The following is an 18533-nucleotide window of genomic DNA, read 5'->3' as shown; positions in this document are numbered from 1 at the left end:
TTTGAAGATGACAATGAATGTGATTACTGGATTCATGCTTCTTGCGCCGGATTTCAATTCAAAACACACATGAAAAATATCACATTTTATTGTCCGAACCATTTAGAAAACCCCACCTAAAATAATAAAATGAATAATAAAAATATATGTGTTGGTTTTTTTTTTACATTATATATATATATATAAACATTATGATATATTTACAATGCAGTCATTACTATAACATAACAGTGTGTTGAGACCAGTCTTTAGTAGCACCGGAAATGAATATTCAAACTCATGTAGAGAACAATATGCCATGTGTTGTGTATACAAAAATTAACATACCTGTTCCAAATTGCGACAAATTCTCTCCCATCGTTCCTGTGTTGGCAGTCCTGGAGGCATCCACATTTGTTTGTTTTTGGCTTCCAATATGAAATGCCCGCCTTCACCTTTGCTGTCACTGCCGGTGCACGTGAAACTCTGTGTTGTTTAAGAATTCCGTGACAGGAGCTGGACACTGGGAATACATGTGAATTTCTCTAAACATTATTTCCTGGTATTGTGTCATGTTGAGGCTGAAAAAAATATCAGAAAATCTGGCTTTATATTCAGTGACCAGTTGCCTGTGACCTCTTCTCAGCCCTGCGCGAAACAGATACAAACACAAGACATATGTCAGCAAAGTATCCACCAAATACTTGATATTTGGATTGGTGACTTTTGTCAACCAGGAGTGGAAGCCATTAACATCTGGAGTTGTCTGTGTAGATGCACATCCTCGAATGTATAGAATGAGAATTTTTCAAGGGTTCCAAACAAAGGAATTTCGATGATTTGCATAGATTTGTGATGATCCGTTGTCTTTTCACATGTTGTTAATGCATTGGGCGATCTAAATCCGAGCATTAAGGCCAAATCCTTGAGAATGACCTACCATAAGTTTAAATGTGGCTTTAGCCATATTAATTTGAACATGTCTTGGTCCAGATACAATCAAAACATTGTTGAATTTTCGGTAGTGGCCAAGTTCAGATAGTGATTCTATATTAAGTTCACTGTCAAGAATTTCATTACAGTGTGAACACACAAACTGTTTTGGATGACCCTAGAAGCAAGGTTATATGGCAAACCGCCGCAACCAATTATTAACCATTTCCTATCTAACTGTTTGCACACAGTCTTGAATATCACCAATTACTTTGTGCATTGATTAATAGGAACAAGGGTTGCACATTATAGGGTTACCTATAACAACTGTTGGTGCGTTACGCTCATGTTTATCAACGATGTCATATTTATTGCTTGATTTTGAGACTTTAATGTATAGTAAAGTACGTTTAGAACGAACACGCTTATAACAAACTACCGGTTAGAACGAACTGATTGTAAAGTCCCGATTTTCTCCCCTATATATTAGTAATACATTTTAATGTATAGAACGAACTATGTATAGCGAATTAACTGTTAAAACGAACCAATTTTGTGGTCCCAAATAGTTAATTCCAGTGTAAATAAGTGTTTACATAACGAACCGTGAATACCGGAAGCATTACGTATCAAACCAATCAGTGTAAAACGCTGCAAAGCCGTGGGATCGACCGCACGACCGCACTAAAACAACAGCCTAAATAACTTTTGTTTGTCTGGACTTGGGAACAGGTATCAATTAAGGGATTAAGTCACTAATTATACCGGAACCGTTACGTATCAAACCAATCAGTGTTAACGGACAGCTGAGCCGTGAGATCAACCATACTCCAAAAACAGTCTGACACGTTCAACTCAATATATATATACAATGATATTAATCAGCGGTAATTAATGGGATTCTCTTTGTTTGTTATAAATCCGTGTCAGTTTTTCGTTCAGTATGCAATCATGACGGACACGAAAACATCACGCAAAAAAAAAGCGCTCGATCTAGATGTGAAATTTCAAATCGTTGCAGCTGTTGATCTCGGACAAAAATCAAAGAAAGACATAGCAGCTGAGTTCGGGATTCCCAAATCCACTCTCAGTACCATCTTGAAACAGAGGGAAACGATTTTATCAAAATGTCAATCTTCAGAATTCAACACAGCTAGAAAACGAATTCGCTCGTTCGAATTTCAAGATGTCGATGATGCTCTCTTTTTGTGGTTCAAGTCAGCACGCAATAAAAACATCGCCTTGAGTGGACCACTACTTATGCAAAAAGCGGACGAACTGGCAGCCAAACTTGGCCATGTGAATTTTAAGGCAAACAATGCATGGGTAGAACGTTTTAAACAAAGACGGGGAATTATTTCCAAAGCTATGCATGGTGAAAGTGCCGCAGTAGACCATTTGGTTGTTGATAACTTGCTGACTTCACAACTTCCAAATTACCTTGCCGTGTTTCATCCAAAAGATATTTTCAACGCAGACGAAACAGGACTGTTCTACAAACTTGTTCCTCAAAGAACGCTTCAACTGAAAGGAGAACAGTGTCACGGCGGCAAGAAATCAAAAGATCGAATAACACTGCTTGTCACTGCCAACATGACCAGTACCGAAAAGTTAAAGTTATTGGTGATAGGGAAATCGGCAAAACCCAGGTGCTTCAAGAATGTGCGAAGTTTACCAGTGGACTACAGATCAAACAAGAAAGCGTGGATGACGGGAGCATTGTTTACAGAATGGGTGAAAGATCTAGACAAGAGCATGAAAAGGCAAAAAAGAAAAATCCTTTTACTAGTCGACAACTGTCCAGCGCATCCGAAAGTTTCCGGATTAACCAGTATAACACTGGCTTTTTTGCCCCCGAACACTACCTCGAAAATCCAGCCGATGGACCAGGGAATAATCGCAAACGTAAAAGTGAACTATCGACGAGAGATGATGAGTGACATCATCAAGGCATTCGACAGTCAACAGGAGCACTCAGTTTCCATCTTGACGGCAATCAACACAGCCCATCGTGCTTGGCGTCACGTGACCTCATCGTGTATCGTGAACTGTTTTGCAAAGGGTGGGTTCAAAAGTGCTGCGTGTTCTGAGAGTTCTGACGACGAAGACGACAGCACCCCGTTAGCAAATCTACAGACAGTGTGGAATGAACTCGTGAGAGCCATGCCAGTGCCAGATGGTGTCACTCTGGAAGATTATCTCACTGCAGACGAGCGATTTGTAATCACCGAACAGCTGACAGATGACGACATCGTTTCAGAGATTATCGGAAAACGAGACGGCCACAGTGATTCTGAACCAGAGGACGATACACAGGAGCCACCCGAACAGCCAATGCCCACAGCAGTTGAAACGCACAAGGCACTCGAGACAGTCAGACTGTTTTTTCAGAGCAAAGGAGATATTCGATTGCCAGTATTTGACAGCATTGCGGACATTGACTCGGCATTAGAAGTTATGCGTCCAACGCTAAGTAAACAAACCACGATTAGTGATTACGTGACGAAACGTGATTAGGTACATGTGTTATGATAATCTGGTTTTAAGTTAAATCTGGCTTTGGGTTATGTAATATGGACGTTTTTATCGTCGGGTGAAAATTCAAGTAAAAATATGGAAGACTATGTGTTTCGCTGGCTGGAGAGAATAAAATATAACTGTGGCGGACATATCTCATTATGTCCTATCATGTGTTTAAACAACGACGGCGTGCTGAAATAATAAAATAATGACTTACCTGGAGAGCAGACATGTGTTCGGCAAGGTGGCTGACATTTTGTTTTTGTCTGTTTGTATAGCCAGACCGTGATCCGTGGAGCACCTGTCTGGTGGCTTTTCGTTTTTGGAATGATTTGATTGGTCTGCGAATTAATTTACATCGTAAGTTATGAGTTCTGCACGATGTTCTTGTGGAGTGCATTCTGTTGCACACGTCTTCAGATGCCTATATAAACTGGGAATCAACGCACAATCTTCAGAACTCGAAGTTAGAGTATCTCCTGTCCAGCACCGTCAGAAGTTACCACGTCAACAAGGCATGAAGGAGCGGCGACCGGTCATCTTGTTTAGCACCCTTGGCAGTCGTGCATTGAAACTTTTCGTGATGGACTGATTTTCGTTTGGTGACTATTAATTAATAACTTAAATGCCAGAATTCTGTGGGAAAACTTTATTTATTTAAACATATATTTTTTATATAAAAACATTTAAACACTTGCTACTTGTTATGTAATTTTGTCAAGAAAGTGTGTGCTCAATGTTTTAGCTATTTAGTCAATTTATTAATCGGGCAATTAGTTTATTGCATTGAATAATGTGATATTAAATATCACACAGTCTATATCTAATAATTGTATTTAATTGCATGTGATAACTTGTACACATGGCAATTGTTTAGTACCATGATTGGATAATTCGGATTTATCAATCTTGGTACACGTGACTTCTGCGGTCTGTTAAAGTTTTTAATCCAGTTAGTGGTTATTGTGGATCGGGAAGGTCACACATGTAATTCACTAAACTCTTTTGATGTGATCTTTCAGTAATGTTTTGTTGTATTTATTGATTGTAATAAATGATATATTTTTTATAAATGTCTTATAATCACCAAGGCATTTTTTATTTTTTTTACTATTATATGGAGTACAAAATTCAAAATGGCCGACTTTCGGAATAAAAATTACCAACTTCTGCAAATGTGTACAACGAACTACTGTTATAACGAACCAATGAAGGTGGTCCCTTGCAGTTCGTTATAAGCGTACTTTACTGTATTTTAATATACCATCGGTAACATATGCAATTTGACATTTAACTGCCTGTGGGGTACGATTTTCCGTTACATCGTTGGATGAACTGTTAAAAGAATCGCTACAGATCCCATTGTGCATGTATTGTTCTGAAGAAACTTTAGTAATTAACATGTGCAGAAATGTGAACCGGTGCTGTCTAAAGGTGTCAGTTTGGTGTGATGCTTCTAAAAGTGTTTTTTCCTGCGTTCATAATAGATTCTGTTGAAAATGAAAGCCAGTTGTGAGGTGATAATTGTGGGTTATTTTGAATAGTTTGTAATGCATTGTTATTTGGAAAAATGTGTATGACTAGTAATAATAATAATAATAATAGATGTTTATTTCAGATCAGAAATCCATAGACCATATATAAACATCACACACAAAACTGATTACATAATATACAGCAGTTTGTGCCAGCGATTTACACATACAGATTTGACGTACACAGTTATACACCGCAGGTGGGCAAGTAGGTCGTTTGAAGTTGTTTCTATTCTGCTCAGCGAATATGCTGTTGAGCGAAGTAAAGCGCCAAAGCTTTTTACTTGATGACTAACAAACATCTTGCTGGCACTGTATGGTCGTCGTTGTCCGATCATCCATCGGTATGCATTATTATAACATATGTTAAGATCCTTCATGGTATCCTGTAATCTAGTAATCATACTGACTAAAGATTTGTAATCAAATCGTACCCTCCAGTTCCTGGCCAACACCTGATTATTGTCAAACAAAGTGACGCAATCCTTATCGTTTGGACAGTGAAGAGGATCACAGCTTTTGGTTTTTATCCAGTTTAAAATGGAAGTGTAGCTTCCAGAAAGTATTTCGCAGGCACTGCGACTCCCAGTTATAAAATACACCAAAAGATTGGTTGCAAATGACAAGGGGGCTACCAACTGCGAATTTCTTGCATTGTATATGCATTCAATGCATCTGGCGATGTTGCATTTTTTGTTTTTGGCTCATACAGTTATCAGTGATTTTTGAAGCATGAATGAATGAATGAATGTTTAACGACACCCCAGCACGAAAAATACATCGGCTATTCGGTGTCAAACTATGGTAATGCAAATAAATAAAATAAATCAACATCAATATAAAAATTTAAGTCTGTGCAAAAACACAAATATCACCGTTTTATGAGCCGTGACCTTTACAGACACAGCTTGTAAATTTGTATTTAATGTTACTATACTCTGAGGAATGTTTTCATTAACAAGAATGGAGACACCCCCAGATGCTCTATTTTCAGTTTCTTGAAACTTATCATAGAGGTTAAATCCTCTCATGGTAATATGATCAGTGTCCTTCAAGAAAGTTTCCTGAAGACACACTGCAAGAGGATTATGTTTTTGAATTAAAACACTTAATTCATCAAAATTGGGCCTAAGCCCACGGCAGTTCCACTGAATGACTGAATTAGTCATCAGGGGGACGTATGGGATTAATCTTTGTTTTTTCCTTTGACTTAGACCGTGGGTGAATTTGAGGCAAATCAGCCATCTCATCACCCACATCCATAACCAAACGATCAAACGAATTACTTATCGGGACAGAACGCATCTCAATTTGTTTTAGACGTCCCGAAGAGCATTTGTTACTGGATGTTTTCCCTTTTCCTGACTCAGGAGGACCACTAGGGCCTGGCACCATAGCAGTCGACCTACCTGATGGATTCTGTGAATCCAGAGATACTTGTGTCATTTGTGTAGACGTTTTTGGTGTCTGTATTGGTGTCTGTAAAGCTTCCTGCTGCTTCTGGGCTGCCTTATCAGCCTGTTTAGCAGCTTTTTCTATATCAGAAAGCTTTCGATATTTCGCCTCATCATATCGCAAAGTGATGTCAGTATTAGTTGAAATACTTCCTGTAGAAACCATAGCATATGATTTACCTGCTACGACAGAAGTTTCTGTTTCCACAAGTTTCCTAGCCTCTGGAAATGGCAAGTTTTTGTCAACTTTTACCTGTTGTACCCTTTTCTCGAATTTCCATCGTGCACATTCTCGAGAATATGCAAAATGGTTTCCCTTACAGTTTATACAAATAATGTCATTAGTACATATTTTGTTGTCATGGTCAAACTGACCACAACGAGCACATGTCAGCTTGTTTCTACACGCACTTTGACCATGGCCAAACTTCTGACATTTAAAACCGTGTAAGGGATTCGGTATAAATGGCACAACACATATACTGAGATATCCGGCTTTAACTGATTGAGGAAGGACTGGCATATCAAAGTATTCATTGGAACAAAATCGTTGTTCCGACGAATCTTAATCCTTTTCACTGATATCACACACTGCGATGATAAGTTTTCTGTTATTTCTTCTTCAGTGACTCCTTCCAGTTCTCGTGACCGGATTACCCCCTTCGATGAATTGAGGGAGGCGTGAGGCGATACTTTTATTGGCACATTGCACAATGAGGTAGACTTGAGAAGACACGATGAATGCCTCTCAGTCAAACATTCTACCAGTAACGAACCACATTTAAGTTTTTTAACAGACTTTGGCTCGCCAGCCAAGCCGACAAGCCCTTTCTGAATAACAAATGGAGATAATTTGCTCAAGGCCCCATCAACAGATGAACTGATGACCAGGAACCTCGGCCAGGATTCAGAAGTAAAAAAAATTCACTTCTTCAAATTCAAACTAGTCCTAGATTCTTCACCAGAAGTTTGAGATTTGTTTTTACCCATAGTGTAGAGTCATGAATTCATCAACCATGCCCCCACCCATCACAGAGTCCAACAAGGGGACATGAAGCTGCGGATAACCACCAGACAATCATGCCAGGGATACATGGTTGATATACTCCGGTAATAAAAAAACAAAAGAAATCACCTGATTGACCCTAGCCACCGCCCCAAGAGCAACAAATACACATGGTCATTCAAGGAATGGTTATTCTTGGCAAATATAATAAAAAATGTCTGTTTGCTTCAGAGCTTGGTGTGACCAGCCGATTCATCAGGTCGGGCCTCCCTGACCACCCGTCTGGCTGAACTCCAGGCCAAAGTGGTGTGTTGACAGAAAACATACCCGCAGATATGCACCCAACTCAACCACCAGGATCCCATCATCCACCATTACGGGATGCACCTTATGGCCAACAAGGTGCCCCAAAAGGGGAGTTGTGCTGTATTGGCCATTCTCAAAGAGAATGTTACACCCCTACACCACGGTGAGGTTACAGCACCCGCAGGGGATCTAGTAATGGCGGACTGGAATTAAAGTTGAGTGTACAGTTTACAAAAACACGTTGTATTAAGCTTGAGCTTATATGATAAAGAGATTATTACCCTCGTGTAATTCGGTATCGTCAATATCATATATTAGGAATACAAATAATGTATTATGTTCGCCAGAGGCTCGCATAATACACTTTTTATTATATATATATATATATATATATATATATATATATAACAAAAACAATTTATTAATGTTTAATACATCGACGAACTTTCTGATGTTGATATCAACGGCCTTCCGTATTCCGATCCATTTTAAAATAAATTCAGATTATATATGTTACAGTCAATGTGTCAAACCAGTCATTTGGCCAGATGACTGAAAATGAGTGCCCTCAGTTTGACAGATTGCCTGATAGGGAATTTTGAATTCAGTCATTATGTCAAGTATTGTAAAAACCTTCTTTTTTTCTTCTTTTTTTTCATGTTTTGTTTGTCTATAATTTGACTGATTGCCTGAATGGGAATTTATTTCAGTCATTATGTCAAATATTGTAAACACTTTTTTGTTTTTGTTTTGTACTAATCAGCCTGTGTCCTTAAAGCAACACTAAGATTACACTTTGTGAACAGTTCTTACAACTGTTTATTTTACATCTTCTTTCATCTTTGTTGTCTTTGTTTTGTACTAATCAGCCTGTGTCCTTAAAGCAACACTAAGATTACACTTTGTGAACATCCAAATCCCTTGGCCTATAAATATTTGGGCCATTATGGTTCAGGTATCAGTTGTCAGGAGTCGATTCTTGCAGTCGATTCTTGGGCTCTTGCGGTTTTTGTTTTCAACGGGAGAGGTCCTTCCAGATATTCACCCATTTTATTAAAGCCTTGAGCTCTCTATAATAAATATATTAGTATACCACCATTGGACAAGAGTAAGTCACTAGCCACTGTATTTCCCATTGTATTTTCTTTGCAGGCTCCGTTCAGGGATTGAGAATTTTCATTTTTATTGCTTACGATTACATCCTCTGACCGTCCTTGCATTAAGATACAAATATTCCGCTGTTAGATCGCTATGAAGCTGGACGTTTCGTCGTGCGCTCTTAACTTGCCCCCCCCCCCCCCCCCCCCCCCACCTGGGGGGACTAATGGCAAGCTTCGGAATGCTTGTGGAGTTCCGCGTCGCGTACACCGGGTCACGGGCGACCGTGACTTTGGTTTACAGCGACGCGGACTCCAGCAAGATGAGGAGGAAGGAACGTGTGCCAGGGGCGGCTCAGGAGGGAACAAAGCGGGCGGCTCAACCACCAGCGGCGGTCCCGTCTGCGTCGCCGCCCCCCACTACAACTTCGCCGAAGAGGAGGACGAATGAATGAATGAATGAATGTTTAACGACACCCCAGCACGAAAAATACATCGGCTATTGGGCGTCAAACTATGGTAATGCAAATAAATAAAGTGATGATCAACATCAATATAAAAATTCAAAACTTAAACAAAAACAGTGTAAAGAACTGTGTAAAGAACTGTACAAAAACACAAATATCACAGAATTTTACGGATACTGAATTTTACTCAAAACTTCAATTTTGTGCTGTATTGGCCATTCTCAAAGAGAATGTTACACCCCTGCACCACGGTGAGGTTACAGCACACGCAGGGGAAGAGGAGGACGATGCCACCAGCGGAGACCACCTTGGACGCTACGGCAGGCCTACTGAACACCGCCATGGCTCAGTCGCCGCCACCGCCTCCTGCGTCGACTTCCACGCCTGCTCCGGTGCAGCGGTCAACTCGACCGCTCCCGTTGAGCAGTAAAGGGACCCTGTTGTTGCAGCGGCGAAGCGCAAGGCCACAACACCTGCCATCCAGCCAGACACGGACAAGCTGCCGAGCCGACAACGTACCCCCCCAGCCCAGCCGGAAGACGCATGGAAGCTTCAAGTCAAGAAGATCAAGCCAGCGTTCCGGCATTGCGTGCAGAGGGACACCACCGACCCCGGCAAGCTGATGGGGAAGTTCCTCAACCAGGCCTGAAGACCACTGCAGGATGGTACCGAGTACGAACTACACCATCTCCGGACCAAGGAAGGCCACTCGGGACTCCTCGTGACCCACCGGCGCCGAGACTGCTACTGACAAGCGATCCTGCTACGAGAGATGGATAGCCAGACCATCCACAGGATCGTCAAGGCTATCTTCGGCGCCGGCTACCACCAGGTCATACCAGCTATTATGGACAGGAAGCACGAAGTCCCGAACTTGACCACCGGACCCCTCATCAGCTCGCCGTAGGCGTCAACCTTTTTCAGGACACATAGATTGGACTTTAAACTTTTAGACCTCCTTTCAAAATTTTATGTCGAAATTACTCTTCTTTTTTTTTTTAATATTATTAAATAGTCCGATCCTCTCTTCTTTCTCTTATTTATTTTTGGACTGTCCGTCTAAAATGTTCCAAATTATATAAATATTCGGCCGAGCAGTCAATTCTTTTTATTTTTGGCTCAACTTTCTTTTCTTTTTTTATTATTCTACTAACTTTTTTTTCTTTTTTTTTTTTCTATTTTCAAAATTCTGCCCATTTTCAACACTAACCCCCCCCCCCCCCCCCCCCCCCCCCCCCCCCCATCCCGAGTCAGGCCACCGATCTTGTCGGAGGTTACTCAGGATGAGCGTGTTCGAGGCCCTAGTTATCTAATTTCTTTTTGACCGCCCGTTCTAATCTAGCGACCAAATTTCATGAGTAGAATTATTATTTTTAATTGGAGATGCGCATCAAAATTTTAAAGGCCCACTATTTAATTTTTGGATGTAAATTTCAAAATTGACCCTATTTGTTAGGTTATCCCTGTCCCGAGTCAGACCCCCGATCCTATCGGATGCCGGACTCGGGATAGGCGTGTTCGAAACCCTAGTGGTATATGGACACGTTAAACCAGTTACTAAGCTAAGCTAAGATACTAATGGCCGCCTTTTGTTTATTTTGAGTAGCTTATTGTAATTGTAAATTAGTCTATTAACTCCTAATTATTGTTTTATAGTAGTGCCAGCTACTATCCAAGACAGTATTAATTGTTATATTGTACTATTATAATATTTAAATAAATAATTTCTACTTGGAAGATCTTGTAAAATCAAAAAAGTTAATTAACAATAAACAACAACTTGACCTCTATCCGCCATGACAGCCGCCATGACAGCCGCCATGTTGGAGTCAGTACTCGATACATCCGAGATAAAAGATTCGAATGATCTTAACAACACATCCACGGATAAACTAGATTTAGTTTTAAATAACAATACAACCCCAATAAACTTTCAGATGAACAACTTGCTTGGGACCATGATTTTGGTACCCCCCAAACAGGAAAAAAACAACCTTGTGATGCTTGTACCCCACTAACGGACGGCTCGCAAACCCCCATACCCCCCCCCCCCCTTATTCCGGACTCCTGTTAGGAATATAATAGCTGATATATTAACTAAACCCTGTTTGTCAACCATAGAAGAAATTCCTTCCGACGAATCTTTTTCGGATTCCCCACCCCCCCGGGGGAACAACGTCGTCGGGGTCGCCGCTGATCTCGATAGTAATTTTGGTAATGGCGATGAGGAACCCGACTCCTCTTCTGGATCTAATAATTTATTCATACATCTTGGAGAAGACCTACCAGAAGTTCCCCCCGTTGAAATAAACACTTGTCCCAATCCAACCACCGACTCTGTTGTTATTGGCGAGGTAAGCGCCAAACCTCATCTCGACGCAGCAAGCGCCAGTGGGTCACAGTCACCACCACCAGCTTCAACTAAGACAGTGAAGAGGAAGAAAAAGATCCTTCCCCCTACACCACATCATGGGGGCCAGAGAAAGAGGAGGGTGGTGGAGGAGGTGACCCACGCATCAACAGATGAAGAGTTGGGTAAGTATAACATTAGTACTGCCAATCGTTACAGACTTTTGGCAGACGATATATACGAAAAATACTCTGGAGATGAAACTGCAAAAAAAAGCTAAATCTTTGTCAAACCCCCCACTTCAACGGCCTTAACCCCCCCCCCCCCCCCCCCATATCTGGAATTAGACAAGTCTTTTTTGTTGGAAAGAATCCAACCAGGTATGAGTATTTTTTTCTGCAGGAATCCATTAACTCTATCTCTTCAGATGCTTCTTTTAATCTAGAAACCTCCCTTTTCTTTTTCACCAGGCTCACGGATGGAAGAGTTTTCATTCACTCAAAAACAGAGACACCCCTTCTTAAATTAGGCAGCTACTTCTATCTCCGCCCCGACCCCAACTCCAGTCTTAGTGTAGAGATCTTATTCGAGACCATCTACCAGGAGCCCATAGATGTTAACAAGAGCCTGGATCCTACCCACACCCCCACACCCTCTTGCTCCCAGTTAGGGTATACTCAAGACTCCCTACTTAGTCAAAACATTCATTTCCAGGTTTTAAGCTCCATTCCCCCAAATAACGTCAACAACAGTCTACAGACTTCTCCAGCTGTCTATCATGAAGGTGGACGTATCTACCTGCGCTCTCGAGCTGCCCCCCCCCCCCCCACCTGGGGGGACTGATTGCCAGCTTCGGCCCTATGTTGGAGTTTCGGGTCACGTATACCGGGTCACGGGCGACCGTGACTTTGGTGTACGGTGACCCGCCTCCACAGAAGAGGAAAGGGGGGACTGGAAGAGGAAGAAGAAGGAAGAAACCGGTGTTGGGGACGGCCCAGGGGGGGACAAAGCTGGCGGCTCAACCGCCAGTGGCGCTCCCTTCTGTGACACCGCCCCCACCGAGTTCTCCGGAGAGGAAGGAACCACTCGTGGCCCCAGCATCCCCGGAACGGCCGTACACCACCCAGGACATCAAGATGTTCAAACGGACGAGTGTGCCACCACCGACTTCTACCTCCACCCCAAAGACGACGACTCCGGTGCAGCGGTCAGTAACGACCGCTCCCGTCGAGTCGCCCCATGGACTTGTTGTTCCGGCGGCGAAAAGGAAGGCGACATCACCGACCACCCAGCCAGCCAAGACAAAGCCGCCGCCGGAATCCGCTCCCCCTGCTGACGACGAATGGACCATTGCCATCAGTGGACTCCGCCGTCACCTCCATCAGTACATGCAGGGGGACACGCTCGAACCACGCCTACTTCGGGGAGGATTTCTTAACACCAGCTGGAAACCAATGGAGGACGGCAGCAGTTTTGAGCTCCACTCCAAGATCTTCGGTGGAACCAAGGGAATAGTCATCACGCACAGAAGGGACCAGACCTACAGGCAGTGCATCCTGTTTTGGGAACTCGACAACAGATCGATCCACAGGATGCTCAAAGCGGTCTGCGGCCCCGACTATTCCCTGGTGGTCAAACATCTCCAACAACTTAGGAAACAACTGCCGTCACTCCGAGACACTCCAAGCTCCCCGAAGTAGACCAACCTTACCTAGGACAGGTATCCTCCTTTTTGGGCTTAGTTGGACTTTAAACGTTTTCGATCGAGCTTCAAAATTCTTATGTTTATTTTTTTATAAATAGTCCAACGCAATTTACTTTGGCGCCCGTTCAATTGCTCAAATCACCCTAAAACCTTTTCGGCCGAGCAGTCAAACTTATTTTTGGGTTTAAATTTCTAGTCCGGACATGATGTTAGGTGCAGGTATTCTCTGTAGTTATAGGGTTTTCCTAGTTAGACCCGAAGGAATCGAAATTCAGCCAGTCAGAACACGGCCCATTTTCGGTGTCTACTAGTCGGTCCGCGCAGTCGCTGGACGTAACTGGGAACTGGGAACTATATTAACGTGCCCCTATCCAAAAAGGTTCAGGCACGCCCACTACGGATTTAGCCTCTGACTTCGCCAGTGACTAACTCCGGAGCAGGGGGGGGGGAGGTAAGTTTGAAGTGGGCAGAATTTGGAATAAAGCCATTTAGTAAGGTCAACGCGAGCGCGGACCGACTAGCAGACACTTCGCAAACTTGAAGTAACACCGAGTGGGAGCCGTGCTCTGATTGGCTGAATTTCGATTCCTCGGTGAAGCCTGTAATTTACCTAAGTCTACAAAGAGTAACTGCATCCAAATACATGTCCGGACTCTAAATTTAAACCCAAAAAGTTTACGACTGCTCGGCCGAAAGGGTTTTAAGGTGATTTTGAGCAATTGAACGGGCGCCAAAATAAAATGCGTTAGACTATTTACAAAAAAATAAACATATGAATTTAGAACTCGATCGAAAACTTTTAAAGTCTAACTAGCCCAAAAAAACATCGTACTCACGGAGGTGAAGGAGGTTGGTAAAGGGGAGCACGTCACGGTGTTCCGATAAAGTTGACAGCGTCGAAATGCGGGATGACCGACCGATATGGGGATGCTGCTAACGCCTTGGCTGTTGAGCGGTAATCTTCCCCGGCTGTGATCTTGATCATTCGGTGTATGGTCGGGTTGTCCATTTCTGGGAGTAGCAGTCCTTGGTTGTAAATTCCTTTTCGGCGTACTGTAAAACAGATACCTCGGCCATCCCGCATTGTGACGTGGTGAAAACAGTAGTCTCCCTCTGTCGGCCTCGTTGGTAATGGTTGAAATGCCTCGTGCTTAGGTTGCGTGAAGAGGAAGTTGACGTCCTCGATGTTGGTTTTGGAGAGCTGAGCGTGGTGTGCTGTTAGTTTGCCGGCCTTCAGTGACCAAGGCTCATCCCCGTCCATGTCCGGCTTCGGTGGTTGACTCGGAGGGCCTGGCTTGTCTGGTTGGCCACTCGGGGGAGTGGTTGCCTTCCGCTTCACCATGGCAATCTTTCGGGCCTGCGCCTCAACGGGTGCTGCCTGTATAGTCGGCGGCACAACCGGAGGCGCTGAAGTCCTGGCCTGTGGAGTGGGTCTAGTCAGACCTTTGGGTGAAGTCGGGACGTCCGGGGCTGGTGCCTCTTCCGATCCTGTCTTCTTCCGGGGTACGGCGGTTGGCGGCGCAACAGAAGGAGTCGCTGCCGGCGGTTTAGCCGCCGGTTTTGGCTCCCCCTGTGCCTTTCCTGTCGCATGTCTCCTCCTCCTCCATCTTCCAGTCTTCGGTGGTACCGGGTCCCCGTACACCAAGGTCACGGAAGCCCGTGACCCGGTATACGTGACCCGGTATTCCAGCAACGCTCCGTAGGAGACCATAAGTCCCCCCAGGTGGGGGTAACGCGAGAGTACATTGACATACGTCCATCCTCATCGTGGTCAGTTTCGAAGTGCAAGAATCGACTGGGACGTAACTAAATACTTATTCAAAATTCTGTCCACTTCAAACTCACCCCCCCCCCCCCCTTGTCCTAGACTCAGCCACTGGCAAAGGCCAGAGACTAAGCCCATGACAGGCGTGCGTGAAGCTTCCGTGGCATATATGCACGTTAAAACGTATCAACAACAACAACAACAGTCTATCACCTTCCTCTTTATACGGTTCCGTTCAGGTCCGCACTCCCCCGACAAACGTAAACATGCACATTCCCAGTCGATACCAATGAGGGGGTGGCTATCTATGGTCCTCTTACTAACTTCAGTGCTCCCCAGAACGATCTGACAGAAACCAAAATGTTACTAAATAAAACTAAACGTGCGTTGTTCGGGGAGCACAAAAAACCTAATAAGAGTGAGTTTTTGTTGACAAATAAGACGGTCGCACCCCCCAGGTCTAAACGCAGAGTTACTCTGAGGTCTACTTGCCCGGGGGAGGCGCCCGTCCCTAAATCTGGAAGTAAACCAACTGGTTTTGATACTGAATTTCCGGTAATTACACCTAAGTTAACGGCACCAACTTCTCTGACCTTCAATGTGAATAATAACCCGTTTTATGTAAAAACACAACCTGCCAGGGGCGGCTCTGGGGTGGCTCAGGCACAAACGGATCGCGCCCCAGCAGATACTAGCTTTAAACAGGTCGGACCTAATGCGCGCAAGACTACTAGGGTGGAGGGTACACAGGTCCAGGATTTCTCAGGGCGCCGCCTTGTGAAAATGCCGATCGGCCCGATGGGCACGGCTCAATTGCAGGCGGTGCTTATGCGGGAGAACCGGGACCTGGATATCCAAAACCTTACTGTTTGGCGGAATGGCTACTGGGATATCATGCTTAAGAATCCCGGTAGCTGCATCGATCTGATCATCTTTAAAGGCGAAGCATATCCTCTGCTCAAATTCAGGCCTAAAGCTACCAAATGCGCTCAGTGCCAGCGATGGGGGCATAACGCCAAAAAATGTAGGGCTCAGGGTGAACCAACATGCTTTCGGTGTGGCGACAAACATCCTAAAAGAGGCCCCGGGAACCCGTGCACCAAAATGGTAAAATGTGCTAATTGTAAATTAAATCATTACACGCATGATCAAGAATGCACCCATTATAAAAAAGCTATGCACCTCCTCCATACTCGGGAGAGGAAGGTTAGCGGGGCCCCTGGAATACTAAATCAATATAACAACCAATATAAAACTGGTCTCACTACCTCTAAAATAACATTACCAAATAGTAAACAAAACAGCACTCCATCGGAAAACAGTACGACACGACACCAGAAAGCCCCCACACCAGCTAAAAGATCGATGCATGATCCTAACCGCCCGGTCACGGCTTTCCAATTAATGAGAGTATTGACCGGGCTATATTTGGACGGGTCCCTGGGGGGAGCCAAACCTCCAATGATCACACCGGAAGTGGTCCGGACTGCCACCATGTTTGCTTGTAGGTCTATGCACCAATATTTGGGGGTGCTGGTGCGGGGCACCACGGCACTGGAGGGCAACATGGGGTGGTTCCGCTGCGACTCAGCCAGGCCAGATGATGTCTCCATAGTGGATCGACAGACTACTGACTAAAACAGGAGTATTAAGCAAATAGATAGTACTTTGTTGAACTAATTATGGGAGACAATATAAATAGAAAAGGGGAATTGGGGGGAAAGAATATTAATATAAATAATAATAATATTATGGATATAAATAAAAGGATAATTAATAATAATAATATTAATAATAATAATAATAATGTAAAGGGAGATAATAGACAAAAATTGTCTAAATTATTTAAAGGGCTGGCTGTGCTGCAGTGGAACGCTAGAGGCCTCAGATCCCAAGGGAGGGGAGACGAACTAAAACATTATTTGCAGAATTCTGGGCTTAAAATAGACGTCGTTTGTATACAGGAGACCTGGCTATCCCAAACTACTAACAATACTAAGAAAAATATAAAAAATTTTAAAGATTATAATTTACCTGGCTATTATGGGTTTTACCATAATACAGACTGTACCAGTAGGGGGGGTATAGCTGTTTATGTCAGGAGCGACCTCTCGTATACTCCAATAACTCTTAAACAGACGAAGAACAATATTGAGGCCATGGGGGTGACGATTCATGGCCGGGATGAATCTATAGATATTTTTAATTTCTATATCCATCCAGGCAACTCTGGCAAACTACAATTACAGGATTATTTTAGTGATATTGATATAGTTAGTAAAAATAAAAAAATTATAGTTGGGGATTTTAACTGTAAAAATACTTTATGGGGGGCTGAACGAACTTGTATACAGGGAGCCATAATAGAGCAATATATGACGAAATCTAATTTAATTTGTTTAAATGATGGCTCCCCTACTTATCTTTCAGATAGCTATAACACCTGGTCATGTCTCGACATAACCATGGTCTCGGTAGAGTTAGCCCCTAAATGTGAGTGGGAGGTTGTTAATGAGTTTAGCAGCGACCATCTGCCCATACTGGTTACTTATAATATCAACAGCTGTTGGCGAGAGCCTATAGCTGCTAAAAGCAGATGGAACTTGATAAAAGCGGATTGGCCGGACTTCCATAAACGATGTCTAAACTTGCAGGCTGACAGTATACGAAATAATAATATAGATATATTTAATGACAATTTAATTAAAGCTATCATAAATATAGCCGAATACACAGTCCCCAGATCTAATTACAAAACTAAACATAACTCAGTACCATGGTGGACTCCGGAACTAGCTACATTAATTAAATCGCGTAATAAATCACGAAAACAATATCAGAAAAATAATACTAAAGTTAATTTAGAGAATTTTAAATTAAGTAAAATTAAAGTCAGTGTAGCAATATTAGATGCCAAAAAACGATCATGGCAACAATTTTGTACTAATATGAATGTTAGGAGTAGTAGTAAGGATGTTTGGTCGAAGATTAAGAGAATCCAGGGGAAACCTATAGCTAAATCTGCTCTGTTGGTTAAAAATAAAAACTATGTTACGAATCAACAAAAGGCTAATATTTTTGGACAAACTTTTCAAAATAACTCTGGAACTAATAATTATTCATCAAGTTTTCAAGAACATAAAACCCATATGGAAAAATATTGTAAAATTCCCCTGGATTCAAAGTTCTCAGACGCTGACTATAATAAACCATTTATATACCAGGAATTGGTGGAGGCGTTTAAAAACCGTAAGGGCACCGCTCCGGGCCCAGATAATTTTAGTTATATCTTTTTACAAAATTTACCTGATAAAACCCTCCACCTGTTCCTGGAACTGTTTAATAATATCTGGAAGCAGGGGTATTTGCCCCTAAAGTGGCGACATGCGGAAGTTTTCAGTCTGCCAAAGAGGGGC

General features: G+C 42.9%; 1 protein-coding gene across 1 annotated transcript; it reads left to right on the top strand.

The window, feature by feature from the left end:
• Positions 1 to 1863: 1863 nt before the first annotated feature.
• Positions 1864 to 3429, top strand: LOC121373528 (tigger transposable element-derived protein 4-like). Its single transcript, XM_041500205.1, has one exon. It carries the CDS (start codon positions 1864 to 1866, stop codon positions 3427 to 3429), a length of 1566 nt encoding a protein of 521 aa, XP_041356139.1.
• Positions 3430 to 18533: the final 15104 nt, after the last annotated feature.

Source organism: Gigantopelta aegis, chromosome 5 (genome assembly GCF_016097555.1).
Source record: "Gigantopelta aegis isolate Gae_Host chromosome 5, Gae_host_genome, whole genome shotgun sequence".
NCBI lineage: Eukaryota > Metazoa > Mollusca > Gastropoda > Neomphalida > Peltospiridae > Gigantopelta > Gigantopelta aegis.
This window is presented reverse-complemented; position numbering and strand designations above follow the sequence as displayed.

What these genes read in the sequence shown, in the direction of transcription:
- LOC121373528 (XM_041500205.1), top strand. Translation starts at nt 1,864, where the DNA reads ATGACGGACACGAAAACATCACGCAAAAAAAAAGCGCTCGATCTAGAT.